The following is a 13,404-nucleotide window of genomic DNA, read 5'->3' as shown; positions in this document are numbered from 1 at the left end:
ATAAAATCCGCTGGTTGTTGTGAGCTTTAAAAAGACATTAAAGCAACAGTACAGAAGTGTCAAAGAGAGATGTTGGTGGTTTAACTTAAACAGTTCAAGCATGTTTACATCATGTAAAGATTTGCAGAGCGATTACGTGGACAATACGGTTCATGAGGTCCTTTAGCGGTTAGATAAATTTCAGCATTTATGCATGAGAGCTGGTTCCTGCGTTTGGTCTATTCTGAGTGTTCCACAGGAGAAGCATGGAGCTAATTGTGTTTGTATGAATGGCGGCAAGCAGGTTTATTTATGAATGCAAACAACACTGCAACACAAGCAGCAGCAGCAGCAGCAGCAGCTTCCTCAGCCCCGGTGGAGGGCTCCTATTCATGAATGTGCTGAAGAGCCCAGTCTGCTCAGTTCCCATTTATCTGTCTCTGTGTCTCCATGCCAGCTGGCTCCCATCACACACACACACACACACACACACACACACTGGGTCCATGACCAGGAAATCACCTGGCTGTGATTACGGGAACAGTGCGCCTGACAAATCAAAGCTGCGATCTCGGGGTCACCTGGTTTGAGGTGGCGCTAGACTTGCTCTGACATTTTCAAAGTTTATTATATATTTATGAATTTACTCGCTGGACACATGTGCACACGCACGCCACACACTGCATGTCTACACCCTCCTCCACTCCACTCCACTCCACTCCCCCTGTGTTTGTTTTTGCAGTGGGAAGGTTTGTGTGGTTCGGTCACCTCTGAAGCTTTCATCTGCACCGCCCCTGTCCTTCATGTCAGAGCCTCAATTTGGAGAAATGTCAGTGAGCACAATGAGTTGGCAGGGCAGGGTGCTGTGTCACCACGGCGCAGACAGATACAAACACATCAGCTGCACTCATCATCTCAAACCACCTGAAAGAGAGTCAGAGAGAGGAGAGAGGAGAGAGAGAGAGAGAGAGAGAGAGAGAGACAAAATATGGAGAGAGGGATCCAGGGTGTCAGATTGGGAAACACCTCAGCAGCATATCAGTCACAACTGCTAGCCTTACTGCTTCTGTTGCCATGGCAACGGGGGGACTGTCAGGCATCCTGGAGGGAGGGATGGTCCAAAAATCTGCAGCTGTCACTTACTTCAGGAGAGAGGGAAATGGATCCACTCTGTGTGTGTGTGTGTGTGAGTGTGTGTGTGTGTGTGTGTCTGTGTGTATCACTTCACTTCATGTGTAAGATGCTGAACAGGAAAGATGAGACTCACTGGATGAGGCAGTGAGCATGATGATGTGGAGATGGAGAATAATGCAGAGTCTTATGTTCCAAAACAACTGAATGCAGTTTAAGTGGACGGGTTGATCCATATAGAACCAGACACACACCGAGTGTTTTACATCAGGAGATAAATAACTCAACACAGAAGGCAGATAACTGAACTGACGGGTACAGCAACGTCAAAAAAGAGGTGATTCATCAATTCATCTTTCTGTCCTCAAATCACTTCAATTCAAAGTCTTTTTTTTTTGTCCATAATAAAGTAACATGCAAAATATACTATTACACACACACACACACACACACACACACACACCATGAGCATGATTGTATATAACTAATTCAGGCTCATCCTTGATCTTGGAAACAGTATTAATCCATTTGATTCAGCGACAACCATGTTAAGTGGTTGAAAGCTCCAGGAAAAGCTACTGAGTGGAGCGTGAGTTAGGACAGATTTCGTGACTGATAATGAATTTTGATTAATAAATGAGGAATATGGACATTTAAAGTGAAATATTGGTCATTTTTCTAAAAATGTAAATGTTAATAAATTATTAATATAATTAAAAATACTCACTATGCCACATGTCCTGGTAATATGTGGTGAAACTGCTTGTTTAGACAAGCATTTGTTTTGATTTCAAGGTGGTTTTTAAAGCCCTTCAAGTCATATGACACAGTGTATTAGTCTCAGTCATTTGGTTCATGACTGTTGCTCTTCGATTGTTTGAGCTGCTGAATTGGTCTTCTGTTTAAATGATTGTGAATTAGAGATTGATCTGTTGATGCAGGAAAACACAGATGGTTTATAACACACTATACTGTGGCCTCTGTTCCACTTCCGCTTCTGCAGCTGAGTACAACACATCTTTCAAAATAAAGCTTGGTCCTGCGGTTCATTGTCCACACTCTCAGACAAATCAGAAAGTGAAACCTTTGAGTTTAAGTTAAACAACGATTACTGTGTTAACAGAGAATAACAAAACTATAGCTTGTGTAAAATTTTTTTTAAAGCACAGCAACTAAAAAGTTGATGAATGGTTGTAGAAGAGTGTTGGTGAGTGTTTATCTTGTTTAACTTTCAGTTTCATTCTGCTTTCAATCTCTATTAGCACAGGCCTTAACATTGATGCCAAATTGTCTTAGAACATGGGAACTTCTTTTCATAAAGACAAATGCTGAATGTGTTACAGAGAGTAGTGGAATAGAAGATAACCTGCACGTGACGTCATGACTTGGACTCTTCGTAAGGACTTTTTCAAACATAACTCCTCCCTATAAATAGGAACAATGGCCTTATATCTGCTTATAATCACGTTATAATGTCTTATAAATGCCTAATAAGCGTCTGTTACCTGTATATAAACGATAAATAGTGGGTTGAAACAAAGTGTTGCCATTATCTCTCATTGATAACAGTTTTTCTTTGATGATCAGGGAAGTTTTTGCAAACAGAGCCAATAAAGGTTTTCTCACATGTTATTTGCCATTCACTTATATTGAGAGGGCGGCAGAGAGGAGCTCTATCGGGGACACATCTCTGCAGCATATCAACCATGAAGAGGTTTATAGACGAGCCTGGAGCTTAAAATCTTCAGACTAACTGTACAGCAGAGTGTGTGAGCTCTTTCCACCCTGTTAGCAGAACCACTCGACAAAATCTTATTAATCCCCCCCTCAGATGGGGGAGTCAGAATGTCTCTCTTCTTACTGTTGTGATCTCGACTCTGCAGCCTATTGATTTTAAAACAAGCTGGATGATAGGGGATATTGACCACATAGTAACTGAGTGTGTACGTGTGGAGACTTTTTTGTTTAGAGGGTCCAAAGTGCTTCGCATTGACCTCTTCATCGATGAGCCAGTCCATTGACGTTCGCGCAGATCTTAGTGATCTGAGGCAAACGAGCAACTACAAAAAAGAAGACGACAAAAAAACAACAACAAAAAAAAAAAAAAACACGGGTCCTGAGCAGGGCACCGAAACCCTTGCATTTGTCTTGTGAAGATGCGTGTGTGCCCTGACGAGGAGCTATTTGAGATTTTAAAAGCCTGTTATTTTTGGCCTCCTGTCTCATCGGACACTTAAGACTGACGTAAAGCTCTGAGGAGGAGACGTCACACAACACGTCTGTAAAAACAGGTACTGATGCAGGACCCCCCCCCCCCCCCCCCCCCCCATTTTTACTGTTGTTTTGTAGTAATGTGTTTAACTGTAATTGTATTTGTGAATATCAGAATACACACAACCAAAACACAATAGATGCTGACGTGAAGCAGGTTCATTTATTTATTTCACTGGAACCGCATTAGCTTCAGCTGCAGTGGTTGCTAATCCTTCAGCATGCTACACATTACAAAGGTCTTAATAAAAACATGAACAGTAATGAAAACAAAGACTCTAGTTCTAAAATGGTCAATATTTCAACTGATACTGATGCATATTCCTACATGAGCACACACAGCACACCTGGGGTCAGATCATATCCCAGTTTAGGAGATGGGGAGTTAAAAGAGTTAAAACAGGTTAATCTGGTGATTCACATTCCTATGAATGCTATACAAATTAAGATTATTTTTATTATTATTATTACATGCTCAATGCCTAAATCTGCAACTTTAATATGTTATAACTGTGATGGTGACATTGAGAATAGATCAATCAATGATGCACATGAACTTAACACATTGTAACTTTTCTGGATCAAGTTATGATAAGATGATTAACATGATGATCAATAAATCAAATGTAATTTACATGTATGTAAATGTTTTGCATTGTGAATCATCCATAGAGCTTCTGATGTCCTAAAGACGTCTGCTGTGAACTATATCTGTATATTTTACACTTAAATCTCATTTTTTTCACTCTGATGTGTATTCTCATTAATTACACATTTTATTTTTTAAAGCCTCTCCTTGTATGGCATTTTTTATGCCGATGCATTTCTGCATCCATGAGTTATGATATTTTTCTGATGTTTATTTTTCCATATTGCATGTTTATACGTAACATTTTCTCTTCAGTAAGCCTCTTCAGTTACTATTGCAATTACCAAATTTAAACTTCAGATGAAAACTCATTAATCTTCCATTAAATAACCTGATATGAGACTGACATGCAGAAAAAGCACTGCACATAGCATGTACATACATACAGGTCAACACTTTCCATTTTGTAGGACTCCTCTAAAGTTGAATAACAGCACATTGTATGGATATCATAATATATTCTATATATGTCATGTTTTAATTAACTTTTCTTCATGTTAATTATTGTAGACTGCATTTCTACTAATGCAGCTGCTGCTGTTTTGTACCTTTTGCTTATTCCCCATCTTAATTCACACTTCTACACAATAATTCTTGTTTAAATTTGCCAGTGGCATATTGAGTCGCATTTTCATTTGGAATTTGCTACCTTTAGTTATTCTATCAATATAACGATTTTATCCGTGTGAGTGTGAGTGATGTAAAAATTAAAACTCATATTAAACACACGTTAAACGACCTAGAGCATAAAACGTATATATAAACAACATATGCACATATACATGCACAAAATATGCAAATGCACACAACATGCATTAACCACAACAATGGTGTATCACATTTTAAGATGCGCGACATCACTCACGTTTTCTCTGTTAATTAAGGAAGAGTCGCTATTTTTATCTCCCTGCAGGACCATTGCCTCTCTCTCCCTCTCTCTTTAACGTTTCCTCTGTTAATTCTCGGTGTGAAATGAGCACTTGATTCTGCAATAAAAACCTATGAGGAGAAGAGACGCGGGAAAGACCAAATTGTTGCTATATTGGACCATCCACCGGTGCAGCTGGTCTATTTTTAGCCGGGAACTACATCAGCTCTGACTGCAGACACAGTGAGGGGAAATCACCAGCGCTTGTTTTGCTGCTGTCTTCACCCAACCACTGACATTTCACTGGAGCGAATTAAAGCAGGGAGAGGGAGACGGAGCACAGAATCAGATATGTACTGTGTGTGTGTGTGTGTTTGGGCTGGTGGTGGTAGTGGTGGGGGGGCAGAAAAGATAGTAAAATTATGTGATGAGTTTTTTGGATTATCAACATAGCGTGATCCCTCCTATGATTCCTGTTGGAGCGCAAGATCACCGGCAACCCGGTCTGAGGCACCGCAGGTGGTCCGAGAGAGAGGGAAAGGGGGGGGTGGCAGAGAGAGAGAGCAAGAGGGAGAGGGAGTGGGGGGGGCAGAGAGAGAGAGAGAGAGAGAGAGAGAGAGAGAGAGAGAGAGAGAGAGAGAGGCGTGCTGCACATTGGTCGGGCTACTTTTCTGACGACACACCAACAACCGTCAACCTGTGGATAGAGCGCGTCTCCTCCACATCACCCTCTCCCCTCATACACCAAGCCCCGAGCCGCGCGGACACAGCCTGGAGGACGCATGTGCTGGGAGAGGGTGCCGAGGGTTCGATTCCCTAACGGAGGAGAGGAACTGAAAAGTTGAGGGGGGCGAGGGGGGAGGGGGGGTGGTCGTGCGCCATTCCCGCTTCATGAATGGCCGGAACATGGAGGAGATGCCATTCGAAAGAGTCAAGACCCGGCGGAGGAAGGGTCACTGCCCGGCCGGTGCACCCCTGGGCGCCATCGCCTGCGAGGACGAGTTCAACAGCCAGGAGCTGGAGGCTCTGTTCCAGAACTACAACCTGAAGCTGGAGCAGACCGCCACCCTCAAGGCGCTGGCGGTGCTCATCGTGGCCGCTTCGTCGCTGTCACTGGTGGAGCTGCTGTCCAGCCCGCGTCTCACCTTGTCCAAGGGCTCCTACCCGGTGCACTGCGTGGTGTTCCTGTCGCTGTTCATCGTCACCAACGTCAAATACCTGCAGGTGACGCAGCTGCAGCAAATCGCGAAGCTGGCCCTGCTGTTCAGCTTCACCTTTGCGCTGCTCTGCTGCCCGTTCCCGCTGGCGCTCGGCACGTCGGAGCTGGTGAGCGCCGCTGCCCCTGAGCAAGGCGTGTGGCAGCTCATGCTGGTCACCCTCGTGGCTTACGTTCTGCTGCCGGTGCGGACGCTGATGGCCGTGCTGTTTGGGGTGATGCTGGCTGCGTCCCACTTCATTGTCATAGCGACATCGATCACGGGAAGAAAGCAGAAGCTGTGGAGACCGGTAAGTGCTGCAACTGCATCCCGGTCTTTCACACAATCAACTCTATAGCCTGCTATGGATAACAGCCACATGTTTCACTTAATCCACCAGCACATCGAACAGGTAGCGGGCTGCCGCTACAGTCCAGGTACAGTGAGCAACTTCTCCTGTAGGTGCACTGGGAAGCTCCCAGCTGGGCTCTGAACCAATGTATGAATGTAAAGTGATGCTGAGAGGCAGCACTCTCACTCATCCGACTTCCCATATAGAAGACAAGGTGAAAACACCCTCGGTGATCGATTTTAGCTGCAGGATACTGGAGCTGTAAAAACTGGAAACGAGCACAAAGTTTCACGTTTGCGCACCAGTGTAATGAAGCAGACGAGGAGCTGTCCAGCTGCCGGTGCTGAAACAGGCGGCGAGGGTTTCTGCAGAGCCTCACACACGCCTTACTCCTGATCCTGGACTGGTCCCTGTGCCCAGATTGTAGGGAGAAGCAGTGGCTTTAGTTTTTAAGCTGCCAGCACGTCTGGTTTCTGAGTTGTGCAACATCTACATCTTTATTAGAAGGTGGTTCCAAAACTTTTTGGCCCCTTAAAACGAAGCTTTGGAAAATTGTGATCTCCTCAGAGGTACATATGTCACTTCTTGAATTTTTAATTTACTCACTAGTAAAATTTGATAAAGGGAAGAAAAATAAATGTAATTTTGTGTAGCAGACACATTTTTTTATTCTGCTTTTCTGTTGTTTACTGACAACCTCAGAAATTTATCTTGGTGGTCTCAGAGCCCCCAAATTTGGAAGTGCTGCTGTAGTTTGGCAGGCTGTATTCATTGGTAGTAATACACTGCAGCAATGTAAGCCCTTGAAACAAAGCAACACCTACTCATGACCCTTCAATCAGCAGAAGTGACCAGTTCAACCAAAGGATGATCTTTTTCTTGAGCGGAGTGAAGACCTGTTTTGAGGAGGTGATGTTTTTTTTTTTCTTTTTTGTTTTTTTGCTGGTCACAACAGAGAGAGTTCCATCCATCTGTCTATGCTGGATTAGAGTGTTTCGCTGACCTTTCACCTCTGACCCTCCTGGAATTGACGACACAGAGTGGCCACAGAGCTCATCCTCCAAATGAAGTGTCCGGCAGGATCAATAGTCTCTGATCATTGATCAGTAATGCACTTTGTCTGCCAGTCGTTCCACTGTATAGCTTTTGTTGTTTCAGGTCACACCTAGAATTCATGTTGTAATCCACGTACCGACCTTAATGTCTGTCGTTCAATCCATCCTATGGATTAATCAAGGATTGCGAAGACTAATCTAGCCAGGATGTATGATTGCACTCATGAAAACACACATATATGTACAGTACGGACACGTATGTGTGTGTTCCTTCAGTCCCACATGCACATACAGTGTGTAGTCGCTGCCAGCTGTGTTTGGCATGTCTGTTCTTGTTTGTGTGCAGCTGGTGGCCAACGCGGTGCTGTTCACCAGCGTCAACTTGTCGGGGGTGTTTGTGAGGATTCTCACCGAGCGCACCCAGAGGAAAGTCTTCCTGCAGGCCCGCAACTGCATCGAGGAGAGACTGAGGCTGGAGGACGAGAATGAGAAACAGGTGAGGTGTGAATTTACACAAACACTCACACACACACACACAAACATAAACACACGGGTTGGTAGAAAACAGCAACAACAACAACAAAAAAAAAAATAGTGTAAGACGATGACATGCGTTCACACATCATCTTTAATGCGTGTGTTCATGAAATCTTCACAGTCTCTTGAGAAGTTTTTTAAAGGTTTCAGGTGCCAATGTATTCTAACAACCTGCCCACAGGCACGCAGTAACTATGACAGCAGCTATTTAAGGAAAGAACAATTACTGTGGCACATGCACCAGCGCCACACATTCCACCCCCTCTGTGCACACCTACATGCAGCAATTTAACCAAGCAACAATCAGGCAACTTCGCCACAGAGACACTTTGTTACACACCACACCCTCTTCACCCACTGTGTGCACGAAACGCCACCTACACCGGTTGTTTAACGGAGAATTAATTATCCCATGTATGTAATGTGCCTTCATACATGTGTCACCTTCATGCACACAGGGCTGGGCGAGCGCACATACACACTTAGCACCTGTGCTTTGTAGATTAGATGATGATATGCTGTGTTTTCCCCGGCAGTAACAGGCTCCCTTCTGACAGGTAATTACACAAGCAGATTGCTTTCATGGCCTCCCTACTCCAGTAAAGGTCACAGTTTATCAGAGTGAGAGAAACACACACAGACCCATGATTCAGATCTATCAGCAGCCAGCCAACGGCCCGCAAGCAGGCTGCTGCACGCCGCCACCGTCACCGTCACCGATGTGCCCACGAACACAAATGTCTCAGATTTAAATTTCAGACATCAAACAGGTCGCTGGTTATCACCCGGGTGTTTGCTCTGGTTTTTGCTGTGGGCTGGATCCATAGGTTGTATTGATTGCCAAACGTGTAGGCTATGTGCTGTATGTCTGGGTGGGAAATTGACTTCCCGATTCAATAGCAATCTCAGCACCCAGAGGCAACGAGCAGTTTTCTCTTGTGACTCGTGTTAAGCAGAAACAGTTATCAGGGCAAAAACTCAACACAACCTCTGTTCCATATGTGACGTTCCTCTAAAAATCATTACATCTCCAAAAAGTTTGAATATCTAAATGACAAAACAGGTGGGCAATGTATCTGAAACTAAATATCAATACAAGGTCGACTTATTAGCATTTTCCGAACCTTTAAACCCTGTCAGCAGTTTTGACAAAATAATCCCCAATTCAAAGTCCACTTACTTGCTTTTTTGGGGGTGAGTTCATCAACATCTCAACAACAAGTGAGCGAACTCCTTCATCTGCTGATGAAGACTGTGTAATATGGATGAAAGCTACTTTGTGGACCTCGAGTTGGGATTGGTTCGTCAAACTGCTGTTCCCAGAGTCAACAATGATCCTTACAAACAGCCATCCACACGAGCGCTCTGTGATCCGACACCTGTGGGGGTAAGAAGTGGTAAAGGTCAGGCATTAATGGAGGGTTACCCCGTTCCCTTCCCAAAGAGGTCTCCTCACACTGTAACACATGTATTTCCGTCTTTGGTTTTGAGAAAGCAGTCATTATTCAGACGATCCAGAAGTTAAGTACTACTTAAGGTCCACTTACCAGCTTTTTCCAGAGCTAACTCCATTTGATGAAGTCCGTAAACTTCGGTCGAAAGCTTTGGAAAAAGCTATTTTAGCAAGTGTTTGAAAGTGAGTTGAATGTTAAGATGTTTCCAAGCTCAAGAATTAACTTTCATATTTAAACAGGTCATTTTATGAGTTTGAACAAAGTCATTTTTCTGGTGAGAACAGTCAAGAAATCTCCCCAACCTCTCCCATGTTGACCCTGGATAACATATGTTCATCTGACTGGACTTATAACATTCAATTAAACCAGTTATTTTGTATCTGGAGATTTGGAACTTTCGAGTCAGTCAAATTTAAAACCACATGGTCAAATGAATCAGTTTGGTCACCCAAGTTCGTCCGGTGACCAATTCTCAGCGTCTTAAACTTCCCCCCAAAATGGCGGAAAAAGAGTACCTTCTCTCTTTACTGTACATACAGGTTATAAATGGGTTTTTTTCAGACATTTCCATCATAAATTAACAGGGACTGACTCCGTCCATGTGGCCCTGTTTGTGTCCGGTTCAGTAAAAGCCGTTAAGCTTCCCTCTTACTTTTTGTATATGTTTCTCCTTATTAAGGAGGATTTGTCACCATTAGGGTTGATAATAATACAACACATACTGTATCTTCCCCCTACCTCCCAAAGATCTTCCTCTACCTTTTATACCAAGGTAGTTATCACTTTTATCGTCTGGCTGTGTGGACGATGTTGGAAATCAATAAGCAGGAATCATTTATGGAAAAACATCAATATGCTGAAATACTTTGATTTATCTGTTATTTTATTTAATGGATTTGCTAAAATATAGAGTAATGTAAAGTGGATTTGATCTATATATCACACTTCTAGTAACGAGTCATATTACATGTCATCATGCAGAGTTCTTCTCTTCTCCTCATCCTGTCTTTTTCTATTTTAGTTTGGATTTCATAAACAAGTGCTACATGTTAAATTGACTGTGTTATTGCCGTCTTCTCATGACAGGAATAAGTTTAAAGAAAAAGAAAAACTTTTTCTTCCTCTTCATTGAGTGAGTGTTAGTTTTTGTGCAAACAAGTTGGATTCCTTCAGTTTCAAGTTGCTCATGTCATAGATGCAAAGTTTTTGTGGGAATTTCTTGTTAAACTGCAGGATGGAGGATCAGTGTGTTAATGTGAGAGAAAATGAGCCAACGCTTCATCAATAAACCACCACAGTCACACAAAAGCTCACAGTGAAGTGAGCCTGGGACAGATCAGAGAAATGAGAATCGTAAAAGTGCCATTAGAACATGTTCATGGACCAGGTTAATAAAGCGGATGCATGAATTATGTTACTCAAGCAACCACACCTTCACACTTTGGTTATTGCGATTTCCACACCTGACACACACGTATATATGCGTGCAAAAGGCGAAACACAAGCACAAGCATGTGCGAACACACACACTTTCACACACATCCACCGTGAGTAGGTGTGATGGCTCTTTCTAAAAGCTGCTCTCCACTTTAGCTTTTTATTTGCAGGTGAGGCGCTGTTGTATGAATGGATGTATGAAGTGAAAACAGTGTTGGAGGGAGACACAGGAGAAGCCCCGGCTGCTTTGATAACCCTGCCTCTCAACAGCTGTTGAGCAGAGCCGCCTCATGATTCATTGTGCATTCACAGACATTTGACATCCTGCTCATCCTGGATCAGGAGTGACACTGCTGCTGCAACAGAGACTGTTCTCACACACACACAACACACACACACACACACACACACACACACACACACACACACACAAATACGCTGATCTAAGTGGATACAAATTGAGCTGAAAGGATTAGTTCATGAATTGCTTTGACTGAAATTAATTGACAACAATTTTGATAAGTGATTAATTCAGTAAGTTCATTTTCAGCCCAGTATTCCTACGAATTACATTCATATTGGAAGATTCTGCACCTTACAATTTACACCTAATGCCAATGCATAGTAACCTTAACTGAGTTTTTTAGTTGCCTAATCCTTACCATACCAGAACCATAGTTTATTTTCCACAACTACTGTCCACCTTAACAATATCTTAGCGGCCATGTACAAAGTCAGAATTTTAAAAACATTCACACTAGATGTAAAGCAAATGTAATCTGAGGTTTTGCAAAATCAACCAATATCAGTATTGTAGAGTGGTGATAAGGTTCAGAGATTTGCTGTTTCTCACTGTTTTATATCATTATCAAATGAATCTCTTAGGGCTTTGGACTCTGAAAACTTGTATTCACAATTCAATACACACACACACACACACACACACACACACACACACACACACACACACACACACACACACACACACACATATATATATATATTACAGATTAAACTATCAATTAACAGAAAAAAAGAAAGAGATTAATTATTCAAGCTGAGGCCTTAACTCCGTCATCTACTCATTAAATAAATCTAATACCCTCAGTTTTTGCAGCCTTAATTGGGGCTGCAAATAATGATTTTTGTCATAATTGATTCATTACTGATCCTCAGTAATCACTCACATCAGATAATCAATCAATACCTTTTATGAGAGTTAAAAAGAGACAAATTTAATTTTTTTGTTTTCTTGACAGTACAACTAAAAAAAACTTCAAAATATTCAGTTTAGTGCAGATCGATTGATCTGACAAGTATTTTCCTTATGTTTTGTTCTATAAAATGTCAGAAAATTGTGAAACAAATGTCGGTCAAAATTTCCTTAAACCCAAGGTGATATCCTCAGTCTATTTGTTGTTGTCAACCAACAGTTCAAAATACAGAAATATTCAGTTTAGTGTCAGAAAAGATGAAAAAAAGGAGCAAATCGCCACATTTTAAAAGCTGAAACCAGGTCAATTTTTGCATTGAACTTGAAAAATGACACAGTTGATAGTTTGAAATAGTTAATTAATTTTCTATTAATTTATTAATCGCTTAACTGACTAATCATTTCAGTATAAATTTAGTTTAAAATGCATTTTAGAGGCTTTAATCGGTGAATATTTGATATTTCTGCTTAAAAAGGGCTTCAATGATCAATCGACGACAAAACTTTTTGATCAATTTCATTGTTTCATCTTTTCATGGAAGCATAGAGCAATTTGTTTATATTTGTTTATGCCTGCATGAATTGAAACTCACACTATGAACATTTATGTCCCGACCTACAAACTTTATAACACTGCCGTCTCCTCTGTTTTAACCCCTCCCTCCTCAGGAGCGTCTGCTAATGAGTCTACTGCCCAGGAATGTTGCCATGGAGATGAAGGAGGACTTCCTGAAGCCACCTGAGAGGATCTTTCACAAGATCTACATCCAACGTCATGACAATGTCAGGTACAGTGGTGTCATGACAACTGTGGAGCGCAGAGTTGTGCGGAGGGGCTGGAGTGTTTTGATCCAGGTGTCACCTGCTGTGACGTCAAGGTCAAGAATAGAAGGAGAGCAATTAAGATTAGCCATTAACGCTGATGCAATCAAACTATGTAAAGGTTAGAAAGAGAGAAGGGACGGAGCGAGTGTCACCACAACCAGCAGATTTAAAAATGGCCGTCTCCTCTGGCTCAGCTCATGTTTGTGTTGTTGTTATTTTGGAAACAGATCTTTACGTCTGCTTCAGAAACACAGCAGTGACTGCAATAAGATTTAATTATCAAATATTAAACCCCTGAGAATGTTGTTTTATTAGAGCAGCCAAAAGGAGGTACTGTCTTTGATAAAATCCTCTTAAATCAAGGTCTCCTTACTATCTCTTTCTGGAGCTTTCCACTCCTCAGTGGAATTACCAGTGACATGCAGACTGTTATGTTG

General features: G+C 42.2%; 1 protein-coding gene across 1 annotated transcript in view; it reads left to right on the top strand.

The window, feature by feature from the left end:
- The first annotated feature begins 5,789 nt into the window (after positions 1–5,789).
- The window catches only part of LOC111227562 (adenylate cyclase type 1-like), a 47,592-nt gene continuing 39,977 nt past the window's right edge, over positions 5,790–13,404 (top strand). The window contains exons 1-3 of the mRNA XM_022753108.1: positions 5,790–6,404; positions 7,848–7,997; positions 12,812–12,930. Coding sequence (XP_022608829.1) covers positions 5,790–6,404; positions 7,848–7,997; positions 12,812–12,930 — 884 coding nt within the window. The remainder of the gene's footprint in view (positions 6,405–7,847; positions 7,998–12,811; positions 12,931–13,404) is intronic.

Source organism: Seriola dumerili, unplaced genomic scaffold (genome assembly GCF_002260705.1).
Source record: "Seriola dumerili isolate Sdu_G_001 unplaced genomic scaffold, Sdu_1.0 BDQW01000189.1, whole genome shotgun sequence".
Classification (NCBI taxonomy): domain Eukaryota; kingdom Metazoa; phylum Chordata; class Actinopteri; order Carangiformes; family Carangidae; genus Seriola; species Seriola dumerili.
Note: the sequence above shows the minus strand (reverse complement) of the source record. Positions and strands in the feature narration are given on the sequence as shown.